Source organism: Podarcis tiliguerta, assembly GCF_965153285.1.
Source record: "Podarcis tiliguerta genome assembly, chromosome: 6".
NCBI classification, from domain to species: domain Eukaryota; kingdom Metazoa; phylum Chordata; class Lepidosauria; order Squamata; family Lacertidae; genus Podarcis; species Podarcis tiliguerta.
The window spans coordinates 74840872-74862226 of record NC_139539.1 but is presented as its reverse complement, the minus strand read 5'-3'; the positions used below and the strand labels follow the sequence as shown (position 1 = coordinate 74862226).

General features: G+C 41.8%; 1 protein-coding gene across 8 annotated transcripts in view; it reads left to right on the top strand.

Moving 5' to 3' along the window:
* The window catches only part of CDC14A (cell division cycle 14A), a 98550-nt gene that overhangs the window by 18981 nt on the left and 58214 nt on the right, over positions 1–21355 (top strand). For all 8 annotated transcript variants that reach the window (XM_083445188.1, XM_083445190.1, XM_083445186.1 and 5 more), the window contains 4 exons: positions 379–458; positions 15997–16063; positions 18438–18500; positions 20804–20891. In XM_083445188.1, coding sequence (XP_083301314.1) covers positions 379–458; positions 15997–16063; positions 18438–18500; positions 20804–20891 — 298 coding nt within the window. The remainder of the gene's footprint in view (positions 1–378; positions 459–15996; positions 16064–18437; positions 18501–20803; positions 20892–21355) is intronic.

The following is a 21355-nucleotide window of genomic DNA, read 5'->3' as shown; positions in this document are numbered from 1 at the left end:
GGTAAGAATTATGTCGGTAGAAAGGTGAGGGAATATATTTTGGGCAATTCTCCTCCTCCCTGCAGCCCTTTCCAAATCTTCTGCAGCAGATCAGGTGTGGGGGGCTGTAGGGGGAAGGGGAAATCTCTGAAAACTACTTCCCTCCCTGTTCCTCACTGTCTGCTGAGCAACAGCATTGTATACAGCCTATTGGCATTTCTCTGACCGATTGAAGCATGAAAATACTCTTTTTAAGTCTGTGTAGCAGATGCTAAAGAATGGCAGGTTTCATCCAATTCACATTAAGGTCTTGTTTTGAGAAAAATATATCGTACCACTGCAAATACCATTTTAGCTTTTCTAAGACAGTGTGTTGCTCACGTTGGTTTTCTTTTGCAGGTAATCTCCTTAAAGAAAACACCAGAAGAAGCTTACCGAATACTTTTATCCAGATCTAATCCACCATATCTTCCATTTAGGTATGGCTGCCGCAGTAATAATACCTAAGATTTGCCTAGCACTTCCATGTGTAATGCATTATCTAGTTGCAATCCTTAACAACAACCCTATAAGATGTCTGTATTTGATATCCCCCACATTGCAGGGGGAGCCTAAGAGACAGTGGTTTGCCTGCAGCCTCCTAGTGAGTTTGTGGCAGAGGTGGGAGTCCAGGCACTTCCTGATTCATTGCTCAGCCTCTTAGCCATTACATTATGCCAGCTGTAGTTACAAATTAAACAGATTAGCTTCAAAGCTTCTAAATAGGTGTTTGAGGCTGGCATATTGTGTTGCAGTCGCTGCCTAGCATTTAAATTACATGGATGATGTTGTGTAGCTTCTTTCGGGCACAATGATACTCCCCTTAGTCTACATTTCTCTTGCTTCATTTTTGGACCTGTTTTTCTGACTGCTTTTTGTTCCTTTTGCTTGCTACCCACCAAAGGTCCAAAGTGTTGTACATGCACTAATTTTTTTTTTTTTCTGGCTCCCTCCTGCATTCCTTCTCCCACATATCACCTTACCACCTCCCAATAACAAGTCTCTGGAAGATTGCCAGCACAGACCTTTGGGGTGGCAGCCCTATATTTGTGGAAGCTCTTCTAGCACCAATGTTGACAGATTTTGGGCACCAGGTTAAAATGTGTTGTTGTTTTTTTAATCCTCCCAGGCATTTGGATCCTAATATTGTTGGGGTTCTTGTGGCTATCTTAGTTGGAATCCTTGTGTTGTGTGAGGGAAGGGCATTTTTGCTTGGTTTTGGTATTGTGGATCATCGGTTTTAGTGTGTTGTTGATTTTACACAGCATACATATTTGTGGTTGCATGAATGCTATTGTTGTAACTCACTTTGAGACTTTTCTGGTAGAAAATGACAAATAAATTCAATGATTAATATTACTTGAATGGTTTTGGCTTCATTGATAAAAATTAGCTAAACTTTCGCTTTTGTCTTCTTTACTGTGTCATTTGGTACATTTCTGCATATTAAATATGCATGTCTTCTTCTCAACCAGATTTAAGAGGCCGTGTCTCCAGGCTTGTATTATGGGCTTGTAACTTCTGAGGAACTGATTTGCACTTCACCACAAAACCTAGAGAGTTAGTGTTTGGCAGATCTAGTTAAATAGAAAATGTAGGTCCAGCATGGGCTTGATGTCTCTGCCACAGCCTTGGAGCCTTATTGAGACAGATGTGAGTCACAGGTACCAATGAATTAAGTTTGACCATTAGGTAGATAGTGACAGAAGCCGTTCCTTTGTCATTATCAGAATGACTTTCTACCTTCTGCCTGAAAATGTAGGAAAGAGTTCAAGGATAGGTACATAAGGCTGGCATTTCCTGACAGTCATTTTCATTAGGGCAAAATTGCTGCTGATTTAGCTGCTTAAAGAAGCTGGCTGGGTGCCAAGCATCAAAGCTTTCTCAGCACAGAGCTATTTGTCATACCTGGAGTTTAGATAGCTGCCAGGAATGTATTCTGAGCTGTAGGCATCAAATATTTAAAGCAAGGGCAACTTATCAATGATAGCAATGCTATTTTGAAGCCTACATAGCTACTGTGTATGCTCACTTGGTGGGGTCAGTGCATAGAACATGGTAGTTCTAACACATACACTGTTTAGTTATTTACTTGTTTTTTTAGTTGAGACCAGAATTGACTTGTGCTGCTTGGTTACTTTTCTCCTGGAGCCTGCTTATTCATTATAGGCCTCCCAGTGCCAATTGTAAAGCGTTTGACACAAACTGCTTGTTTCCCCCTCTGAAATGTACCTGAGAAGGGACTGGAAGCGCGGCTCAAACATGCACAGTCTCTTCATTGTGTTCCCCTGCAGGAATACCCAGTTTTCCCTACCTAGGTATGATTTCAAGAGAAATGCATGTCTGAATCTAGTTGAAAGGTATGAATGGAAGAACAGAAAAAAGATACATATTCCCATAATCCAAATCAGCTTGTTGTTTGTTTCGGAACAACAAAAATGCTTTTCTTCATTTGTAAAGATTCTCAGTTTAAATGACTGGATTCCAGGGTTTCTCAGTCTAGTAATCCAAGAAGTTCCTATAATCCAAGATTATAAGACACTTTTAGGAGATTTTTGCATTGTGATATCTATTTAATGTGGAGGGTTCTTGTGATTTTGTTTATAAGGCAACATGCCTGCCTCTTGTGCTTCAAGGAGCATTAAGAGAAGATTATAAATCATATAATTAAAAACAAAGCCAATACTGAAATAACCAAACAATCATAAAGTTCTCCTGGGCCTAGAATCAATAATCAAAAATGAGAACCAATTCTAGGAGGCTATCTAGACCTAATACCTGATTATCTAAAGTGAATCAGATTGCTGGGTATCTTGAGATAACGAATTCTACAATCCAGATGCTGCTACTGAGAAGACCTACTCTCAGGTCTGTTTTCTGCACCTCCTAGGCACCAGGACACAATCATTGCACGATTGAGTCTCTAGAAATATGTAGTATTAGTTTTCATTCAAATAGATCTGGTTTCATTTAGCTCAATGACCTGGAAAATCTTAATCTGCTTAGAAATTCAGACATCATTTCATTTTAGGACTGTAGGGGCAAAAGACTGCTGAAATATCAGTATTCAGCTAGATCATATATACTACGCAGCCAGGTTCCAACCTCTGTGCATGGTGGAAAGACAGGGGAGAAGTTAATGCTGGCTGAAGGGATTAATATTGCATTGAGGGCACTTAACGTTAGGTTTTTAGTCAAATCGCTTTATCAATGCCAGACCTTCTAGCTTCCCAAAGGATCTGTTGCAGTGAAATACGACTGCATTCTTTCACAATAGGCAGCAGTACCCATTTTGTAATGCTCAATATTTTGTTTTATAGAGTTTTCGTATATGGAAGTGCATACCTCCAGTTTTTCTGCTTAGCCTTTGCCCCTTCATTAGGCAACACAAGCCACTGAGGAGAGTCTGCCACAAGCGAATTGCTTTCTATGCAAGTGACTGAGACTGCCAGTAGACTGCAATAAGGGAGGTTCAGCCGAATCTCCCCAGTGCTCCCTTGTCTCTGCCTCTTTGCATTCCAGTGGTGCCAGATACAATCACCTGTGGCCGGCCCAGGCTACAACAGCTGAGTAAACATTGACAGCAGAAAAGGACCAAGCTGTATCGGGAAATAGGTGTACACGCAGCTGTCCTTCCTGTTCCAATTGGAAACCATGGGTGTCTTCCAAAGGCAGTCATTTCCACTCATTCAGAAAACTCTTGATTTTCGTTATTTCCACTCTGCCTCTTTAAGGCAAACTCTCACAAGGTAGTTGACAATTGAAATGTCAAAAACAATACAACAATGGAATATTGTAACAATACAGCGAGGGGCATTTGAATAGAAAGAGTGACAGATATAATTGTCAATAAAAGGCTTGGTGGCATATAGAAATCTTTGAATCTCCTTAAAGGCCACAAGAGGGGACCCACAGAGTTCACAGCAATTGCACAGGTGTGGGACCACCACTGGGAAGTCCCTGGTACCCACCAGTCTGGTCAACTTTAACAGCAGGCAAGAGAGCATTGCTTCATCGTGTTAAAGTATATCTAGAATGTTATGTCTACGCTATCCATGGCTAACCCAGTGCAGTTTGCTGCCTAAAGCAAAGGGCAAGATGGCCCCCCACTTCCAATTCCACATAGAGAAGCTGGCTGGACTGGCGGTTTCTGGTAGAGCTTGTCTTAGCACCAACCTAAAGCAGCTATGCACATGCAAATCAATGAGTTGGGGGGTGGGGTCTGGTGTTTAAAACTTGAGTGAAATTATGGGTAGTATTGAACTAAACTTTACTCAGAGTAGACCCATTGAAATTAATGGATCTAATTTTGTAACATTCATTAATTTCTCTGAGTAAAACTTACAGTCGAATACACTCAATTATTTTCTTAAATGTTTGGCGAAATGCCATAACTTTATTTTTATTTTATTCCAAACCCACCACCACCACCATTTGGGGTCTTAGCGAACCACTTAATGGTTTCTCCGCTTGCTGTGGCATTTGTAATTCCATAGAATTTGAATTGTAAATACAATACAACCTAAGAAATAAAAGACGCAGTAAGAATATAATTGGGACGCAGGTGGCGCTGTGGGTTAAAGCCTCAGCGCCTAGGGCTTGCCGATCGAAAGGTCGGCGGTTCGAATCCCCGCGGCGGGGTGCGCTCCCGTTGTTCGGTCCCAGCGCCTGCCAACCTAGCAGTTCGAAAGCACTCTCGGGTGCAAGTAGATAAATAGGGACCGCTTACTAGCGGGAAGGTAAACGGCGTTTCCGTGTGCGGCTCTGGCTCGCCAGAGCAGCGATGTCACGCTGGCCACGTGTCCTGGAAGTGTCTTCGGACAGCGCTGGCCCCCGGCCTCTTTGAGTGAGATGGGCGCACAACCCTAGAGTCTGGCAAGACTGGCCCGTACGGGCAGGGGTACCTTTACCTTTACTTTAAGAATATAATTAACAATCAATATGAGTATTCAGTGCAGCGGATGTGCAGCCTTCCATCTTCATTCACAAATCCACATACTATTGGCTACCTGAATAAAGCTCACAAACCACTGGTGGCCCACAGTTTGTGAACCACAGATCTAGGGTATGGTCATTGGTTTTATTGGGACTGACACTTTACCCTGTGATTCCTGGATAAAAAATATATGTGCTGGTAAGTTTTGCATCTCTCTTTATAGACACTAATTTTTATAAAAGAGAGGAATGATGGTTCACTTGAAACTTGGCATTGGTAGGTGCATTTCTTTCAAAAGTAGGACGGAGAATATTTAAGGCTGACTCCATTGCAAGAGTTTAGTAAAGCACATACTTTAAAAGATCACTATACACAAATGGTGTACAGCATTAGAGAATGTTTGGCACGTGAAAGCATTTGTTTGCAAGGGTAGTCTATAGTGACAGTTGCTGCTGTGGAAGGGATATATGGTGTTGCCACTGCTTTGTTAATAGTATATGGCAAAGACTTTCTGGGCTTGCCTGAACTTGCTGGATTCCTATGCAAAGGAAAATAAAGGCAAGTCTTTCTGAAAGCTTCCTTTCGAAAAACCATTGCATTAGTATTGGTAGGTAAATTTTTGATAGGAAAGCTTCTAGAAGCAACAAGACTAAAAGGTAAAGGTAAAGGTACCCCTGCCCGTACGGGCCAGTCTTGACAGACTCTAGGGTTGTGCGCTCATCTCACTCTAGAGGCCAGGAGCCAGCGCTGTCCGAAGACACTTCCGGGTCACGTGGCCAGGGACCGAACGACGGGAGCGCACCCCGCCGCGGGGATTCGAACCGCCGACCTTTCGATCGGCAAGCCCTAGGCACTGAGGCTTTAACCCACAGCGCCACCCGCGTCCCGCAGCAACAAGACTACCTTTTTTTTTTTATGGTGTTATGTGGCTCTTTCAGTGTTTAAAATCAGGGCCATCCAGCTTCTTGGTAGAATTGCTAAAACTCCTCCCATAATGTCACACACACCAATATGCGGGGGGGGGGGGCACTGACTGCTAAAAAGATAATTCCACCTAAACAGGACCTTCCCTGCATAACTTTTATTTATCCCCCCCCCCCAGATGTTCATTACTTACTCTTGAGAAAAGGCAAGAAATAGTGACACAACAGAAGGGTATAAAATTACACACGAGATAGAGAAAGCAGATAGAGAACAGTATTCCCCCTCTTCTCTTAATGCTAGAACAGGGGTCAGCAAACTTTTGCAGCAGGGGGGGCAGTCCACTGTCCCTCAGACCTTGTGGGGGGCTGGACTATATTTCTTTTTTTTGGGGGGGGGAACGAGTTCCTATGCCCCACAAGCAGCCCAGAGATACATTTTAAATAAAAGCACACATTCTACTCATGTAAAAACTGTTGGTTTCTGTTTTCCTTCACTGTGCAGCGAAAGGGCTTGTCACGAGACAGGTGTTTACATTCCACAGTCTGTACTGTACTGTTGGAGTTTCTCACGGGAAAGGGAGACTGGATGTGACGTACACTGGTTTCCTGTTTTTCACTGTGTTGTTTCTCTCCAAGCTGTCGATGAGAGAGGATGCTTTTCTGCTCCGGCAGAGGCAAGATGTCTTTCTGTAATATAACTGCTTTGAACTGTAAATAAAGCAACCAAGAGTATGCAGCACGTACTCCTCATCCTTCCGCTGGGCACGGAACTCTGCTTTAACCAACACGTGGTTATGGGCTCCAGAAGTCGAATCGGAGTGCCGGCAAAGGATCGGAATGCAGGGGGACAGATCGGGTTGGAATCTGCTCTGCGCATAAACATGATTGATGAGGTTGGGAGTCTGTTGCAACCCAGATTGCTGTGCAGCCAACAGCTCAGCTAACAGTGGACTTTGTTACTGCCGTGGTGTTAAATGAAGCAGATCGCCGGGGTGCTAGCTGCATGGGCAAGGGGGAGTCTTCACAGACGTCATCCCATAGTGCAGTGGAACCACCAGATGGCGCCAAAGCTTTGAAGGCTGTGAAATGCTACTCGTGTGGACGTCTAGGCCATATGAAGAGGGAATGCAGATATCCCAGGGCCAAGACAGAGCAGCGCAGCGAAAGCTCATCGCGTGGAAAAGGCCGAGGCAAAGGCAAAGGTCCGGTGTCTAGGACAACGCAGCACAAGGCTATGGTTTCACGCTTCACTCCAAAGGTTGCAGAGGTCCAGAAGACGTCTAGATCTTTCTTCGTTGTTGATTCGGCGGCGACCCACCACATGTGCAACGATAAGAGACTTTTTGTGTCTTTTACACCGCAGGAAGGTGCGATTCACCAGGCGGATGACCACACTATTCCCAGTAAAGGCTACGGAACTGTTGTTCTTCACAGTTTGGACTTATCGATACAGAATGTCCTTTACGTGCCAGACGCCAAACATAATCTGCTCAGCGTTGGACAACTGAATGAGCGGAACATTGACGTTTCCTTCAAGAACAAGAAGTGCATCATCACAAAGAAAAATGACTATGAATTGCATGCTGAATATGTTGATCGTTTGTTTGTTTTGTATTATGATGATGTTGTGCAGGATGACACTTGTTGCATTGCAGGTTCTAACAAAAGTTTGCATGCAGGATGTATTCATGATTTTCATCGAAAATTTGGTCATTTGCATTTTGAGGCAGTATCTAAAATGCCTGCCTTGGTTGAAGGTATGACTATTAGACCCTGCAGGTACCACATGAAGTGCAAAGCATGCGCAGCAAACAAGGTGAAAATGGCTGCGAAAGGTAAGGTGTCTAGTAGGCAAGCTACGGAACCATACCAGATTATTCATGCTGATTTGGTTGGACCACTAGCGCCCTCTTTGGGTGGAAATAGGTACTTCATGGTTCTCATTGACGCATTTTCTAGATATATTTTTGTGTACAATCTCAAGCAGAAATCAGAGGCTTTTCCTAGGTTCAAGGAATTCTGTGCTTGGTTGGAAAATGTGCATGGTAAGAAGATAAAGACTCTTTTCAGTGATCGCGGGGGAGAATTCACTTCTCAGCAGTTTGAAGCTTTTCTGACTGAGAAAGGAATTCAACACGATTTGTCTAGTCCTCGCTCGCCATGGCAGAATGGACTTGCGGAACGGGCAAATCAGACATTGCTTCAAGGGTTAAAAACCTTGCTGCATGATGCCAATCTTCCAGAGAGTTATTGGGCCGAATCTCTCTCGTGTTTTGTTTACAGTTACAATCGCAGGTTATCTTCAGCGATTGGTTGTACCCCCTATGAGAAGATGTTTGGCAAGAAGCCATACATCAAACACATGAAAATTTTTGGTTCTGACATGTGGGTTCATTCACCACAAAATTCAAAGTTAGACAAGCGTGGATTGCATGGTATCTTTCTAGGTTATCAGAAAGGGTCTTACAGAATAATGATGACTGACTCTAAGACAATTAAGCTCACGAGAAGTGTTGAATACAATGCAAAGTGGGGGGAGAATGTGGGAATTTTCCAATGTTATCCTGATGACAGTCATGAGACTGAGGATAGTCAGAAGCAACCACAACAACCCACACCCACTGATGAAGGTTCTGAGTCTGAATCTGAAACTGAATCGGGTGATTCAGAGGATTTCAAGAGTGCGAAAGCCTCTATGCGACCCTCTGAAAGCTCTGATCAAGAATTGGAAGAACCATTGTTCACAATAGGTCGCTTTTCTCCTAAGAAGGAAGAGGAGAGTGTTGAAGACTTAAGGCTAATTCGTAGGTCACAGAGAGCCACAAAAGGCAAACCTCCAAAGAGATTTGCTGATGAATTTGCTACGATAGCAGTAACAGCTGTTAAAAGCTCCAAGAAGGTATTTGAACCTTCAAGTTTCCAAGAAATCCAGGGTTTGGATTCAAAGGAAGCTGAACCATGGTTAAATGCCATGAAGGCTGAGCTTGATTCCTTGGAAAGGAACAAAACATGGGAGCTAGTTCCAGTAGTTCCAGGAATGAAACTGCTTGGAAGCAAATGGGTCTTCAAAGCGAAGACTGATCAAAATGGCAAGATAGTCAGACACAAAGCCAGATTGGTAGCCAGAGGTTATGCACAAGTACCAGGTGAAGACTATCACGAGACCTACTCACCCACAGTGAGGTATGAAAGCATTAGGCTTATGCTCAAGCTAGCTGCAGAGGAAAATCTACACATTAGTCACCATGATATTAATACAGCTTTTCTGTACGGATCTCTGGATGAATCACTTTATATGCTTCCACCTGATGGCGTACAGGTAAAACAGGGATTTGTTTGTGCTCTGAAGAAATCCCTTTATGGTCTCAAACAAAGTGCACGGTGTTGGCACACAAAACTCACTGAAGTATTGTTTTCTCTAGGTTTTCAGCAAGGGAAAGCTGATCCATGTGTATTTGTCAAAGAGGAGGGGCAAAAGAAACTGTACTGTTTGTTTTATGTTGATGATTTATTATTCTTTTGGAAAGATGTCGCAATGTACAATAACGCCCTAGCTCAACTGAAAGAGCACTTTGACATGAAAGATCTTGGTGAGGTAAACAACTACCTATCTCTGGAAATAGAAAGAGATCAAGATGGTAACATTCTAGTACACCAGTCACGGAAAATTGCTGATGTGTTAAGCAAACTAAACCTGATGGATGCTAACCCTGTAGACACACCGATGACAACAGGTTATCAGGTAGATGACACTGGAGAAGCATTTTCTGACTCTACACTGTACAGAAGTGTGCTAGGCAAGCTAAACTTCATTGCCAGATGTTCAAGACCAGACATTGCTGTTAGCTGTAATTTGCTAAGCAGACAAGTCAACAATCCTAGTGTCAAGGATTGGAAAGCTCTGAAACGCATAGCGCGGTATTTGAAAGGCACTATGCATTACAGACTGAGATTTAACAATCAGAAGTCTGGTGGTCTTGAGATATTTGCAGATGCAAGTTTTGGAAGTGACACTGAAGACAGGAAAAGTACGTCTGGAGTTTGCTACATGTACAATCAGGGTCTGTTTGATTGGTCATGCAAGAAGCAAACAACAGTTAGCTTAAGTACTTGTGAAGCTGAACTGAATGCACTGTCTTATTCACTTAAGGATTGTGAATGGTTGATACAATTGTGCAAAGATATGAAAATTCCTGTCAAATGTCCAATCCAGGTTTACCAGGACAACAAAGCATGTTTGGCTTTGCTGAAGTCTGAAGGTTGTAAGCAAAGCACGAAGCACTTGCAATTAAAATTGCAGCATGCTAGGGAATGTATTCAGAAGGGACTCGTAACGGTGTCCTATTTGCCAGGTAATAAAATTCCTGCTGATGTATTATCCAAGATTGTATCAAGGGATCAACACTGTACCTATGTGCAGAAGTTGGGTTTGTACTGATATTGTACGAACACGCTGCCCAGTGATGTTCACAGAAAGGGGGAGGATGTTGGTTTCTGTTTTCCTTCACTGTGCAGCGAAAGGGCTTGTCACGAGACAGGTGTTTACATTCCACAGTCTGTACTGTACTGTTGGAGTTTCTCACGGGAAAGGGAGACTGGATGTGACGTACACTGGTTTCCTGTTTTTCACTGTGTTGTTTCTCTCCAAGCTGTCGATGAGAGAGGATGCTTTTCTGCTCCGGCAGAGGCAAGATGTCTTTCTGTAATATAACTGCTTTGAACTGTAAATAAAGCAACCAAGAGTATGCAGCACGTACTCCTCATCCTTCCGCTGGGCACGGAACTCTGCTTTAACCAACAAAAACACCAGGCAGCCCCCACAAATAACCCAGAGATGCATTTTAAATAAAAGGGCACATTCTACTCATGTAAAAAACGCTGATTCCCAGACCGTCCGCGGGTCGGATTGAGAAGGCAGTTGGGCCGGATCGGGCCCCCCGGCCTTAGTTTGCCTACCCATGCGCTAGAACTTGGGGACATCCAATGAAGCTGAACGTTGGAAGATTTGGGACAAGCACTTTTTTCACGCAGCCCATCAACTATGGGATTTGCTCCTACAAGAGGCAGTTTTGGCTACCAACTGGGATGGGTTTAAAAGAGGGCGAGACAAATTGACGGAGGAGAAGGCTATCAGTAGCTGCTAACCACAATGGCTACGCTTTGCCTCCGCGCTTGGAGACAGGATGCTTCCGAATACCAGTTGCTGGAAAAATAAATACTGTACATACCAAGTGAATGATAGCTTATAGCCATGCTGGGGAACCCTTTTTCAAGCAGCGGGCCATGTTCCCTTCCAAGGCTGCATGCCGGTGGTGGATGGAGAAGAGACAAAAATGGGTGGAGCAGTAAATGTAAATATTACCTTTGTTATGGTAGACTACCCTCACTCTATTCTTTGAGGCAAGCAGAAGTTGTTTTCGGGGTTCAATGACACATTCTAGCCAGGTAAAAAGAAGGAAGGAATAAGATGTGAAGAAGAAGAAGAGTTTGGATTTGATATCCTGCCTTTCACTCCCTTTAAGGAGTCTCAAAGCAGCTAACATTCTCCTTTCCCTTCCTCCCCCACAACAAACACTCTGTGAGGTGAGTGGGGCTGAGAGACTTCAAAGAAGTGTGACTAGCCCACAGCTGCATGTGGAGGAGCGGAAACGCGAACCCGGTTCCCCAGATTACGAGACTACCGCTCTTAACCACTACACCACACTGGCTTCAGTCAGGCCTGAAGTTCTCTACCCCCGGCTTATAGGTTTGTAGTGTCTGAAATCTTGAATATATGTTCAGTCTTTCTTCAGGAGAATAAGTTGTCAGTAGGAATAAGGATTTACCCACAAAGGATAAGATCTCTCACTACAATATAAAACATGGACTTGGTATCTGGGCAGCAGTATTAGGTGCCTTGTAATCAGACATCGTGAATAAAGGGCTTATTGTACACAGAGGGATAAAGCCAGTATTTACATGCAAGTGGGAATGGAACGGCTGAAAGAAAGTGTAAAGGTGGTACGAGGTTTCTAGGAAAAACAGCTTTCAGGAAGAATATTCCCCTTTTCCACTTCACTTTCCGCTACCTAGGCACAGAATCTGCAGCAATCTTAGTAGCACCTTGCACAGAGTCAGGGCTTGTGCTTGTGGGAGCACTGTTGCCATAATATACCAGTCGGCCTGGGGCTAGGGCCTTTGTATATACTGTTCTCTAAAGCTGAAATTCAGCACCAAGGATGGTACATCATATGCCAATAGAAGCTGGATTCTGCTGGGTTTTAAACCTTGAAAATACACACAGGTCTGTTTCCCACCCTTACTCATAGAAAACAGGAGACTGTTTGTTCTTACCCTATCCATTGGGGTGTGATGTTTCTCCAGCCATTGCCTGTCTTTGCAGTTATAAGCCCCAGAAATTTGCTTTTTTCAGTGAAAGCTGACAGGTCCTCAGGATGCTGAACTGAGTGGACCACGCAATTAAGCGGAAGAGCAAAACATGATAGTGATCAAACAGCAGCAGCTGAAGCCTTTAAACACTTGGGTTTATTACATTCCAGTAGAAATTATCATATAAAAAATATAGAAGGTATTCTCTTTTGCACACACTTGTGTGAAAATGTGATGTGAGGAGTATTCAAGTTAACGGTTCACATTGAATAACTATTGTTTATTTTGTTTCATAAACTTTATACACCTCTGAAATGTAAAAAATCCTCAAAGCGGTATATATAAAGATAAATTTACTAGCGATTAACAGCAAGAATATAAAAGAAATCAAAATATTAAAACCAGCAATAAACTACAAAAACAGATTAAAACACAAATTACCTATCCAGAGTTTTATTTCAAGGTCAACGTTGTTGCAGATCTGGAACCTGGTACTCGAGAAAGCTCAGCTTTGGCCCTAGAGCTGCCATGTTTAATAAAAAAGAAAAAAAAGGGGGGGGGGAATCAATTGTATCTTTTAAAAAAATCAATTGATTAATAGGACGGCATACTTTCAATAAATGGTTTCGGTACAATTGGCAAATGATTATCAAATTGCTTTGTGGCTTTATTGTATAAAGGCCTGAGTGTGAATAATAATAATTATAAATTAATCTGGTTGTCTATAATAGCAGCGACTTCTCGCTGATGTTACTGGTGGTTCTGGTAGTCTTGCCCTTGATAAAGAGCAGACCATTCCTGGAAGCACCCTTTGCCTCCAAATCCCATCAGCTCCAGGAGCAGATCAGCTGACCATGTCCCAGGACAGGGCATTTCCTGCCAAGACAGTTGACTTGATGGTTGTTAGAGTCCTTTATATAGCAGCTTAAGAAGCTAGTACACAATTGTCTGAACACAGCCATTTCCCCCCCCCGAGAGAGTTGTATTATTCATAAGCAGATCTGATTAAAACTCGTGATTAATCAAGTAACACTTTTTACGTCGGCCTTGCAGAGTTCATTAGAGAATGTGCATGTTATGCTTTTCCTTCTTGAGAGTAATTGCAGCTTGCTTTCACACATCTGGGATTCCTTGCACATCTGGCATTCAGATTTTGCATTAAACATCCAATCATTGCCTATTGCAAATTCAGGTTCCCTTGAAGCTACCTTTACAACATCCTCCATTAGCTAGTGTGGTTAAAATAATTCTTAATTCTTTTAACATTGCTTGCCTTAGCCGTATTATGGCAACTAAAGGGGAAAGGACAGCTGGACATATAAAGGGCCCCATTACCTTCAGTAGCTCAGGGCCTCATCAAACCTAAATCCGGCCCTGAGAGTAGGCCTATTGAAATCAATGTCCATATCTAACTTAAGGCCTGTTAATTTCATTGGAGTGAATAAGCAGTTGCTCCAATACTTTCCCCTCACCATCCTTTTTCCCATTTGTTATTTTATCTGTTAGATTATCTTTTACAGACAATCCCTGTCTTAGAAAATGTTAGGTTCTTTGTACGGTAATAATAATTATAATAATAGTCTTTCAGACTAATACTGGTTTCTTAGCAAGCATCTAGCCTTTTTTTCTTCTTTAACTAGCCCTGGCTAGACTGTCCAAAACACAGTAAAGCGCCGCTGAATGATGAATGATTAAACAGGAATCTATATTTAGATTTGGATTCTCAAAGCTCAGGAGGTCATGTCGTCAGTTTGACTTTTCCCACGCAAACGTTTCAGGCAAGCATTATGTACGGACTAAGTTTCAGTAGCCAACATATGGTGCATTAGCAAAAGTCTGGCTTCTGCTGCTTCTGTGAATAGACTTTCCAGATAAATGCCATACATATTCTAAATACAGTATTACAAAAACTCATCAAATAGTATTGTCAATGGATGAAAGATTATTCTGCAGTGCACGGGCAAGGTTTCTCTTTAACTTGGTTCCTATCGCTTCTTCTTTTGTAGCAGTTAGTAATATATGTGTGTCAGGGAGAAGATGCAAAGAGCCCTCTTGGAGGTCAGGGGTGTGGGTGCACATTCAGACATATCTAAGAATACTTATAATGGAAAACTGCAGAGTATTGAAATTAGAGTTGAAAGTGAATTATTCTCCCAGCTATTTGTGCTGATCCGGTGAAGCACAGCCAAAACTGATATCTACATTGTAGTTCTAATTTCCCAGTTGCGATGGCCACCCTAGGTTTATTAATATCTATTTAAACGAGGGGGAAATAGTCCAAGCAAAGTCTGTGGAGTATCCATTTTAAGTAGAATTGCCAAACATTTAGGAAGATATTATTTTTATGCTCCATTTTTGTCTTCAGTGTTATACTCCCCTTTTTTTTTTTTTTGGCATAAGTATTTTAAATGCTGAGGAGTGGTGAAGTATACATAGAGAAGCGGAGAACTATCATCTTAATTGTAATTTGAAATACTAGTCCTGTGTGCTATGTATAGTCCCGATTTTGAGTAGTCTCATATATGTGTAAGGCTTCATAGAATCTTATGAAACAAACAAACAAACAAAACCTATTTCTTAATCCGGGAACATATAGTGAATATAATAGTCTGAAAAGATGGTTTGGGGGAGCATCATTTACCTTCTCTTCTTTCTGCCTTCAGCTTTCTTTTGCATCATGTTCCATTCAGTCTCTGGAGGGAACTGTGATTTGAAATAGTAGCAGTAAAATACACGTGAAAGGTGTCTGTAGGACTAATTCCAGAAGCGTGAATTATATTTAAGTAGCCAGAGGTGCAATGACTAAGGTGCTGGACTGAGGCCAGGGGACCAAGGTTAGAATCATAGAATCATAGAATCATAGAGTTGGAAGAGACCACAAGGGCCATCGAGTCCAACCCCCTGCTAAGCAGGAAACACCATCAGAGCACTCCTGACATATGGTTGTCAAGCCTCTGCTTAAAGACCTCCAAAGAAGAAGGTTCATATCCCCACTCTGCCATGAAGCTCACTGGATGACCTTCGGCCAGTCTCTCTCTCTCAGGCTGGTCTACCTCATAGGGTTGATGTTACGGTAAAGTTGAGTGCAATGCAGGAGAAACATGTATGCTTCCTTGTATACATGGTATACGAAGTATACATGTAGCTAATAAGATAAAGGTACCCTTGCCCGTACGGGCCAGTCTTGCCAGACTCTAGGGTTGTGCGCTCATCTCACTCTAAAGGCCGGGAGCCAGCGCTGTCCGGAGACACTTCCGGGTCACGTGGCCAGCGTGACAAGCTGCATCTGGCAAGCCAGCGCAGCACACGGAATGCTGTTTACCTTCCCGCTGGTAAGCAGTCCCTATTTATCTACTTGCACCCGAGGGTGCTTTCGAACTGCTAGGTTGGCAGGCGCTGGGACCGAACGACGGGAGCGCACCCCGCCGCGGGGATTCGAACCGCCGACCTTTCAATCAGCAAGTCCTAGGTGCTGAGGCTTTAACCCACAGCGCCACCCGCGTCCCTATGTAGCTAATAATCAATAATAAAAATCAATTACTTTCTATTTGAGTTCATCCTATTAACATTTTAGATGAACTTACCATCAATAAATTGAGGAGGATTGTGTGTAGAAGTGTTTTCATGTGTAACCTTCATGCTGAGGTTCAAATTTCAGAAATTTAAAATATTGCCATTTACTAAAATGGGGTATGATAGGTAGATGTTTTTGTATTTATCTGGAATATGCTGATATTTCTCTTTTCATAGGGATGCCTCATTTGGGAACAGTACATATAATCTAACTATTCTGGATTGTCTACAAGGAATAAAAAAGGTAACGTCACAAAATGCATTTGAAAGAGAAATCATATCCTAAGGCACATGCAGGTAAAAGGGTAAAGGACCCCTGGATGGTTAAAATCCAGTCAAAGGCAACTATGGGGTGTGGCGCTCATTTTTCTTCAGGCCGAGGGAACTGGCATTTGTCCACAGACAGCTTTCCGAGTCATGTGGCCAGCATGACTAAGCAGCTTCTGGCTCAATGGAACACCGTGACAGAAACCAGAGTGCACGGAAACACCGTTTACCTTCCACCGCAGTGGTATCTATTTATCTACTTGCACTGGTGTGCTTTCAAATTGCTAGAGCTCTGAACTGCTGACAGGTGCACTATTCAGTTTTAGCAGATTTTTTTGTAGTGACCTATAGTGGATGCCCTCATTGGACAAAGCGACAAAACTGCTATATCAGCTATATTAACCCACTCTGACATTAGATGTGGCATCCATACACGTGACAGTGTCTCAGGTTTTTGCTTCCTTCCTCCCTTCCCTCCCAGCAACTCCCCAGGAAGTCAGTTTCGGGCGGGTTATATCAGAACTTTTATCCTTTTTAGGTAAAATAACTGCCGCATCACAACCCCCACTGCTCGGGATGGCATGAGTGACAAGGCTTTATATACAGTGGTGGCTCCACAACTCCATTCACCCCCGGTGCTCTCTTGACTGGGAGTTAGGATTGCTCCCTGCATTTAAGCTTTTAATATATACCGTACATTCAGTGTAATTTCAGCTGTCTCTCCAAGTATAGGGCCCAATGTTTCTGGTTTTCGGAAACCAGAATAAATTAACTAAAATGCATTTTCAGCTCATCCTGCTCTGTGCTTCTAATGTTATCCAACAGAAACCAACAGCCTTATCATTGCCTTTTTAAAAGTATAATGATAAAAAATAATATCTGGTAATGCTGCTTCTCCACATCATTTAGATCTAAATAATGTTTTGTAAGCAGCTCTTGTATATTTACCATACCATAGGTACCCAGTACGTTTCCAAGCACAATTCAAAGTGTTGGTGTTGACCTTTAAAGCTCTATAAACGGCCTCAGCCCAGTATACCCAAAGGAGCATCTCCACCCCCCATTGTTCTGCCCGGACACTGAGGTCCAGCTCTGAGGGCCTTCTGGAGGTTCCTTTACTGCGAGAAGCAAAGTTACAGGGAACCAGGCAGAGGGCCTACTCGGTAGTGGCGCCTGCCCTGTGGAACGCCCTCCCATCAGATGTAAAAGAGATAAACAACTATCTGACTTTTAGAATACATCTGAAGGCAACCCTGTTTAGGAAAGTTTTTAATGACTGATGTTTTAATGTATTTTTAATCTTTTGTTGCAAGCTGCCCAGAGTTGCTGTGAAACCTAGCCCAATGGGTGGGGTAGAAATAATAAATTATTATTATTATTATTATTATTATTATTATTAGAGATGAATTTTGTAAAATAGCTCAATCATGCCCTAATGGTTAATTGTAAATATAGAGATAGATAGATAGATAGACAGATAGATAGATAGATAGATATGGTAATAGATCCATTTTTTTCAAATCTCTTACCTAGCCAGCATAAAGGAATAATAATCTAGCAATTTAAATCTTTCATTGATTCTTTTTAATAATATCTGATGATCCTACAGAACTATTTGATTTGTGTCTGTTCTTTTGAAAATAATTTGCTAGATATTTAATTTGTATACAGTGGTACCGCAGTTTACGAACTTAATCTGTTCCGGAAGTCCGTTGTTAAACCGAAACTGTTCTTAAACTGAGGCACGCTTTCCCTAATGAGGCTTCCCGTGACCTGTGCCCTTCCACCGTTCTTAGACCGAGGTAAAGTTTGCAAACCAGGACACTACTTCCAGTTTTGCAGAGTTCGTAAACTGAATAGTTTATTAACAGGACTGTTCTTAAACCGAGGTACCACTGTATTAGTATCAAGAACAGAATGTTTTTAACAATACTATCTACAGTTCATGTAGATTAATTCCAGATCGTTTGGATAGGATGGTATGTCTTACAACCAGAAAGTATATTACAGTTCAACAAAATTGGGAATATGGGGACAATTGATTATTCTGATTAGTGTCCTTAGAGATGCATCAAATGCGTAGACACATATTTTCATTTCTTGCTTTACTAACTGACCCCAAAGATAAATCTGTTTAACCTAATTGCTATAGTTTAAAGGTTCAGTAGCTAAGGCAAGTAATAGAGGAGACAAGGGAGACTCCTAAAAAAAAAAAACCAAGAAAAAAATCCTATGAAAACTGCCTTCCTTTTGTCCCATATATTTGACCAGCTTGGTGCTCATTCAGATTTAAATGTTTCAAAATGTCCTTTGGGTGGTTGCCTGTGAACTTGACTTTTTTTGCTTTCTAGGCCTTACAGCATGGATTTATTGACTTCAAGACATTTGATGCAGATGAGTATGAGCATTATGAGGTTTGTGCGTCTTCTCAACTGAATAGTTTGCCTGAGTTTCAGCACGTAGTTCTGCTTTGTGGCAAAGCTTGGGTTTTTCCTAAATTGTAGGTGCCGCATAATTGGTGCATTGCTGTTTCTTTCCCAATTACCTTCCAGTTATTGATGCATTTCTTTTTCAGTAAAAGAGCAAATACAAAGAAGTGAAAGGCTGCTGAGCGCCATGCCATGATCCACCTATAATTTGATTAGAGCAGGGGTCAGCAACCTTTTTCAGCCTTGGGCTGGTCCACCGTCCCTCAGACCATGTGGTGGGCCAGACTATTTTTTTTGGGGGGGGGGGACAAATTCCTATGCCCCACAAATAACCCAGAGATGCATTTTAAATAAAAGCACACATTCTACTCATGTAAAAACACCAGGCAGGCCCCACAAATAACCCAGAGGTGCATTTTAAATAAAAGGACACATTCTACTCATGTAAAAACACGCTGATTCCCGGACCCTCCGTGGGCCAGATTTAGAAGGCGATTGGCCCCCGGGCCTTAGGTTGCCCACTCCTGAATTAGAGGATCTCTATTGCACGGTACTGTGCAAATGCCATCCTTTAAAAAAATGAGTTCTCAATATAAGGGGGGGGGGTACTCCTTCTCTTCTCGTATTCTCTTCACTTAATCCAAAGAGGGAAATGTATTCTTAGGGTAGTCGACCAGTGTTAAATGCTACTTAAGTCTACCTGGTTTTTAGCTTGTGGAGTCGTGAGTAATGGCTATTGCATGCCTCAAGTTTACTGCTGCGTCATTTTACTGGGCAGGTAATGTCACTTCTATTTGCCTTGCACAGTATTTTATGTGTTCTAAGTCTGAAACATTGTTGTTTGAAGAGCGTACTTGAGAATGTGTATTTAGAACATGTCTGGTCACGTTTTTCCAACAGGAAGAGTAGGTAGGTGGATTAACCAATGGTCGCATTGTGAAATGCTTGCACTACTTGTTAAATATTAACTTTGGGGTTAAGTTTTTTTTTTTAAAAACCTGATGCTTCCAGAAGCACCACCTCTTGTCCTTCAAAAAAAAATAATTTTGAATCTTTTCTATATCAACTTTTTCATTTAAAATTTGCTGCCTTCATTTCATCTCAATACAAATTGCTAAGAATGACAGTGTCACTTATTTTTAATGCTTACAGAGATTTAGCTTCACGCTGTATCTAAGCAAACACACTGGCCAGGATCTAAAGAATCAATAATAATAATTATAAAATGTGTGTGCCGCTCTTCAGCCGAAGATCTCAGGGCGGTTAGCAACAGAAAAATAAAAAATGAGAATACAAAAATGCATAATAAAACAAAAACAAAAGAGCTGCTTAAGGCCTTACAAGAGGGGGCTTGGACACACCTAGCTGAGTTCTGGAATTCTTTTTAATTTCGCATGCCCTATGACATCCTCTCTTTCAAAAATAACTTGCTATTCTGCATAGGTGCTTGCAGTTGCTAGAAAAGCAAGTCTTAAACACAGTGGGCTCATGAACCTAGTTCCACATGCAGTTCCTTGGATCCTGGAGCCTGTTATTCACTTCCCTTAAATCTGCCGTCTGCACCCAATTAAATATGCCTAGGCCTATTGATGACCTTGGAATTCTGTTTGTGTGTATGTAAAATAGAGGAGTGTTTTACAAAATACACAGCAGTGAACTACCACAGCCAACCCTGTCTCTGTTGCAAGTATACCTGTAAAATTAAGATATTATTAAGTGTGCACTTTAAAAAGGAACATGAAGTGGCTTTCATACATTATTGTGGGACTCTCAACATCTAGGTTTAAAATGGAAGCTATTGGGGATGAACGGTATCCAACATGCTTGTTCCATTTGTATCCTACCTGATGACTTCAGCTGACACACACCTCTGCTTCATCTCTGCTTCACACTTGGCATAATAAGAGGCTGAAGCATGAAAGTGATAATTGGCAAGAAGCTTGTATTTACCACATTAAAAAAACAAAACAAAGCTAATTGGCCTTAATTTGTCTTCCCTTAAAGATTAGTTTTGAAAGTCTTAATCATGTCGCAGACTTCAATTGCCACTCTTAACTGGAGGAAAAGAGATTGAGACACTTCTTTGATCCTGGAAGAAGTGCTTTGGGTAAAATTTGAGCAAACTGACAAATCTTTCCAAATAGATATTGCAGGCAGGTAAACTGTACAATGTCAATCTTATGAGCAGACAACAAATGAATTTTCAAAAGCTTTGCAGAAGAGGATGTTGTTCAAAAACTATTGTGAAGATAAATATTTTTCTAAGTCTCTGCTTTTGTTTTCACTAGCGAGTTGAAAATGGTGACTTCAACTGGATCGTCCCGGGAAAATTTTTGGCATTTAGTGGACCACATCCAAAGACCAAAATAGAAAATGGTATCTGTTTTTCCCTGTCTTTTTTTTTTTTTTTTTTAAGAATTGTGTGTATTTTGCATGACTAGTAAATTGACTGTGATCCATTGATTCACATGTGTGAAAAGTAGATATTGAGACCTTGCTGTATGCACAGGAACATTGTATGCACCCCTTTGGAGAACACCATGCTATTTGTGGAAACAATAGTTGTGTGGATGTGTTAAAAAGCTACAAGGGTGCGTCCAAATGGGTGTTTAATGTAAGCTCATGCGCACAAGCTTTTTACAGCAACTACATGCTGCCGTCAGTATCAGTATTGACCCTCCTTATTTAACCTTTCCTGTGGAAGATCAAATACGTTTTTTAAAAACCCAACCTGTTGCCAGAGACCCATTTGTGCTATTGAGCTGTTGTCTGGAATTACCCTTAGAGGCCAAATGAACATTGTTTCATGTCTGCATTTTTTAAAAAAAATATAATTATCT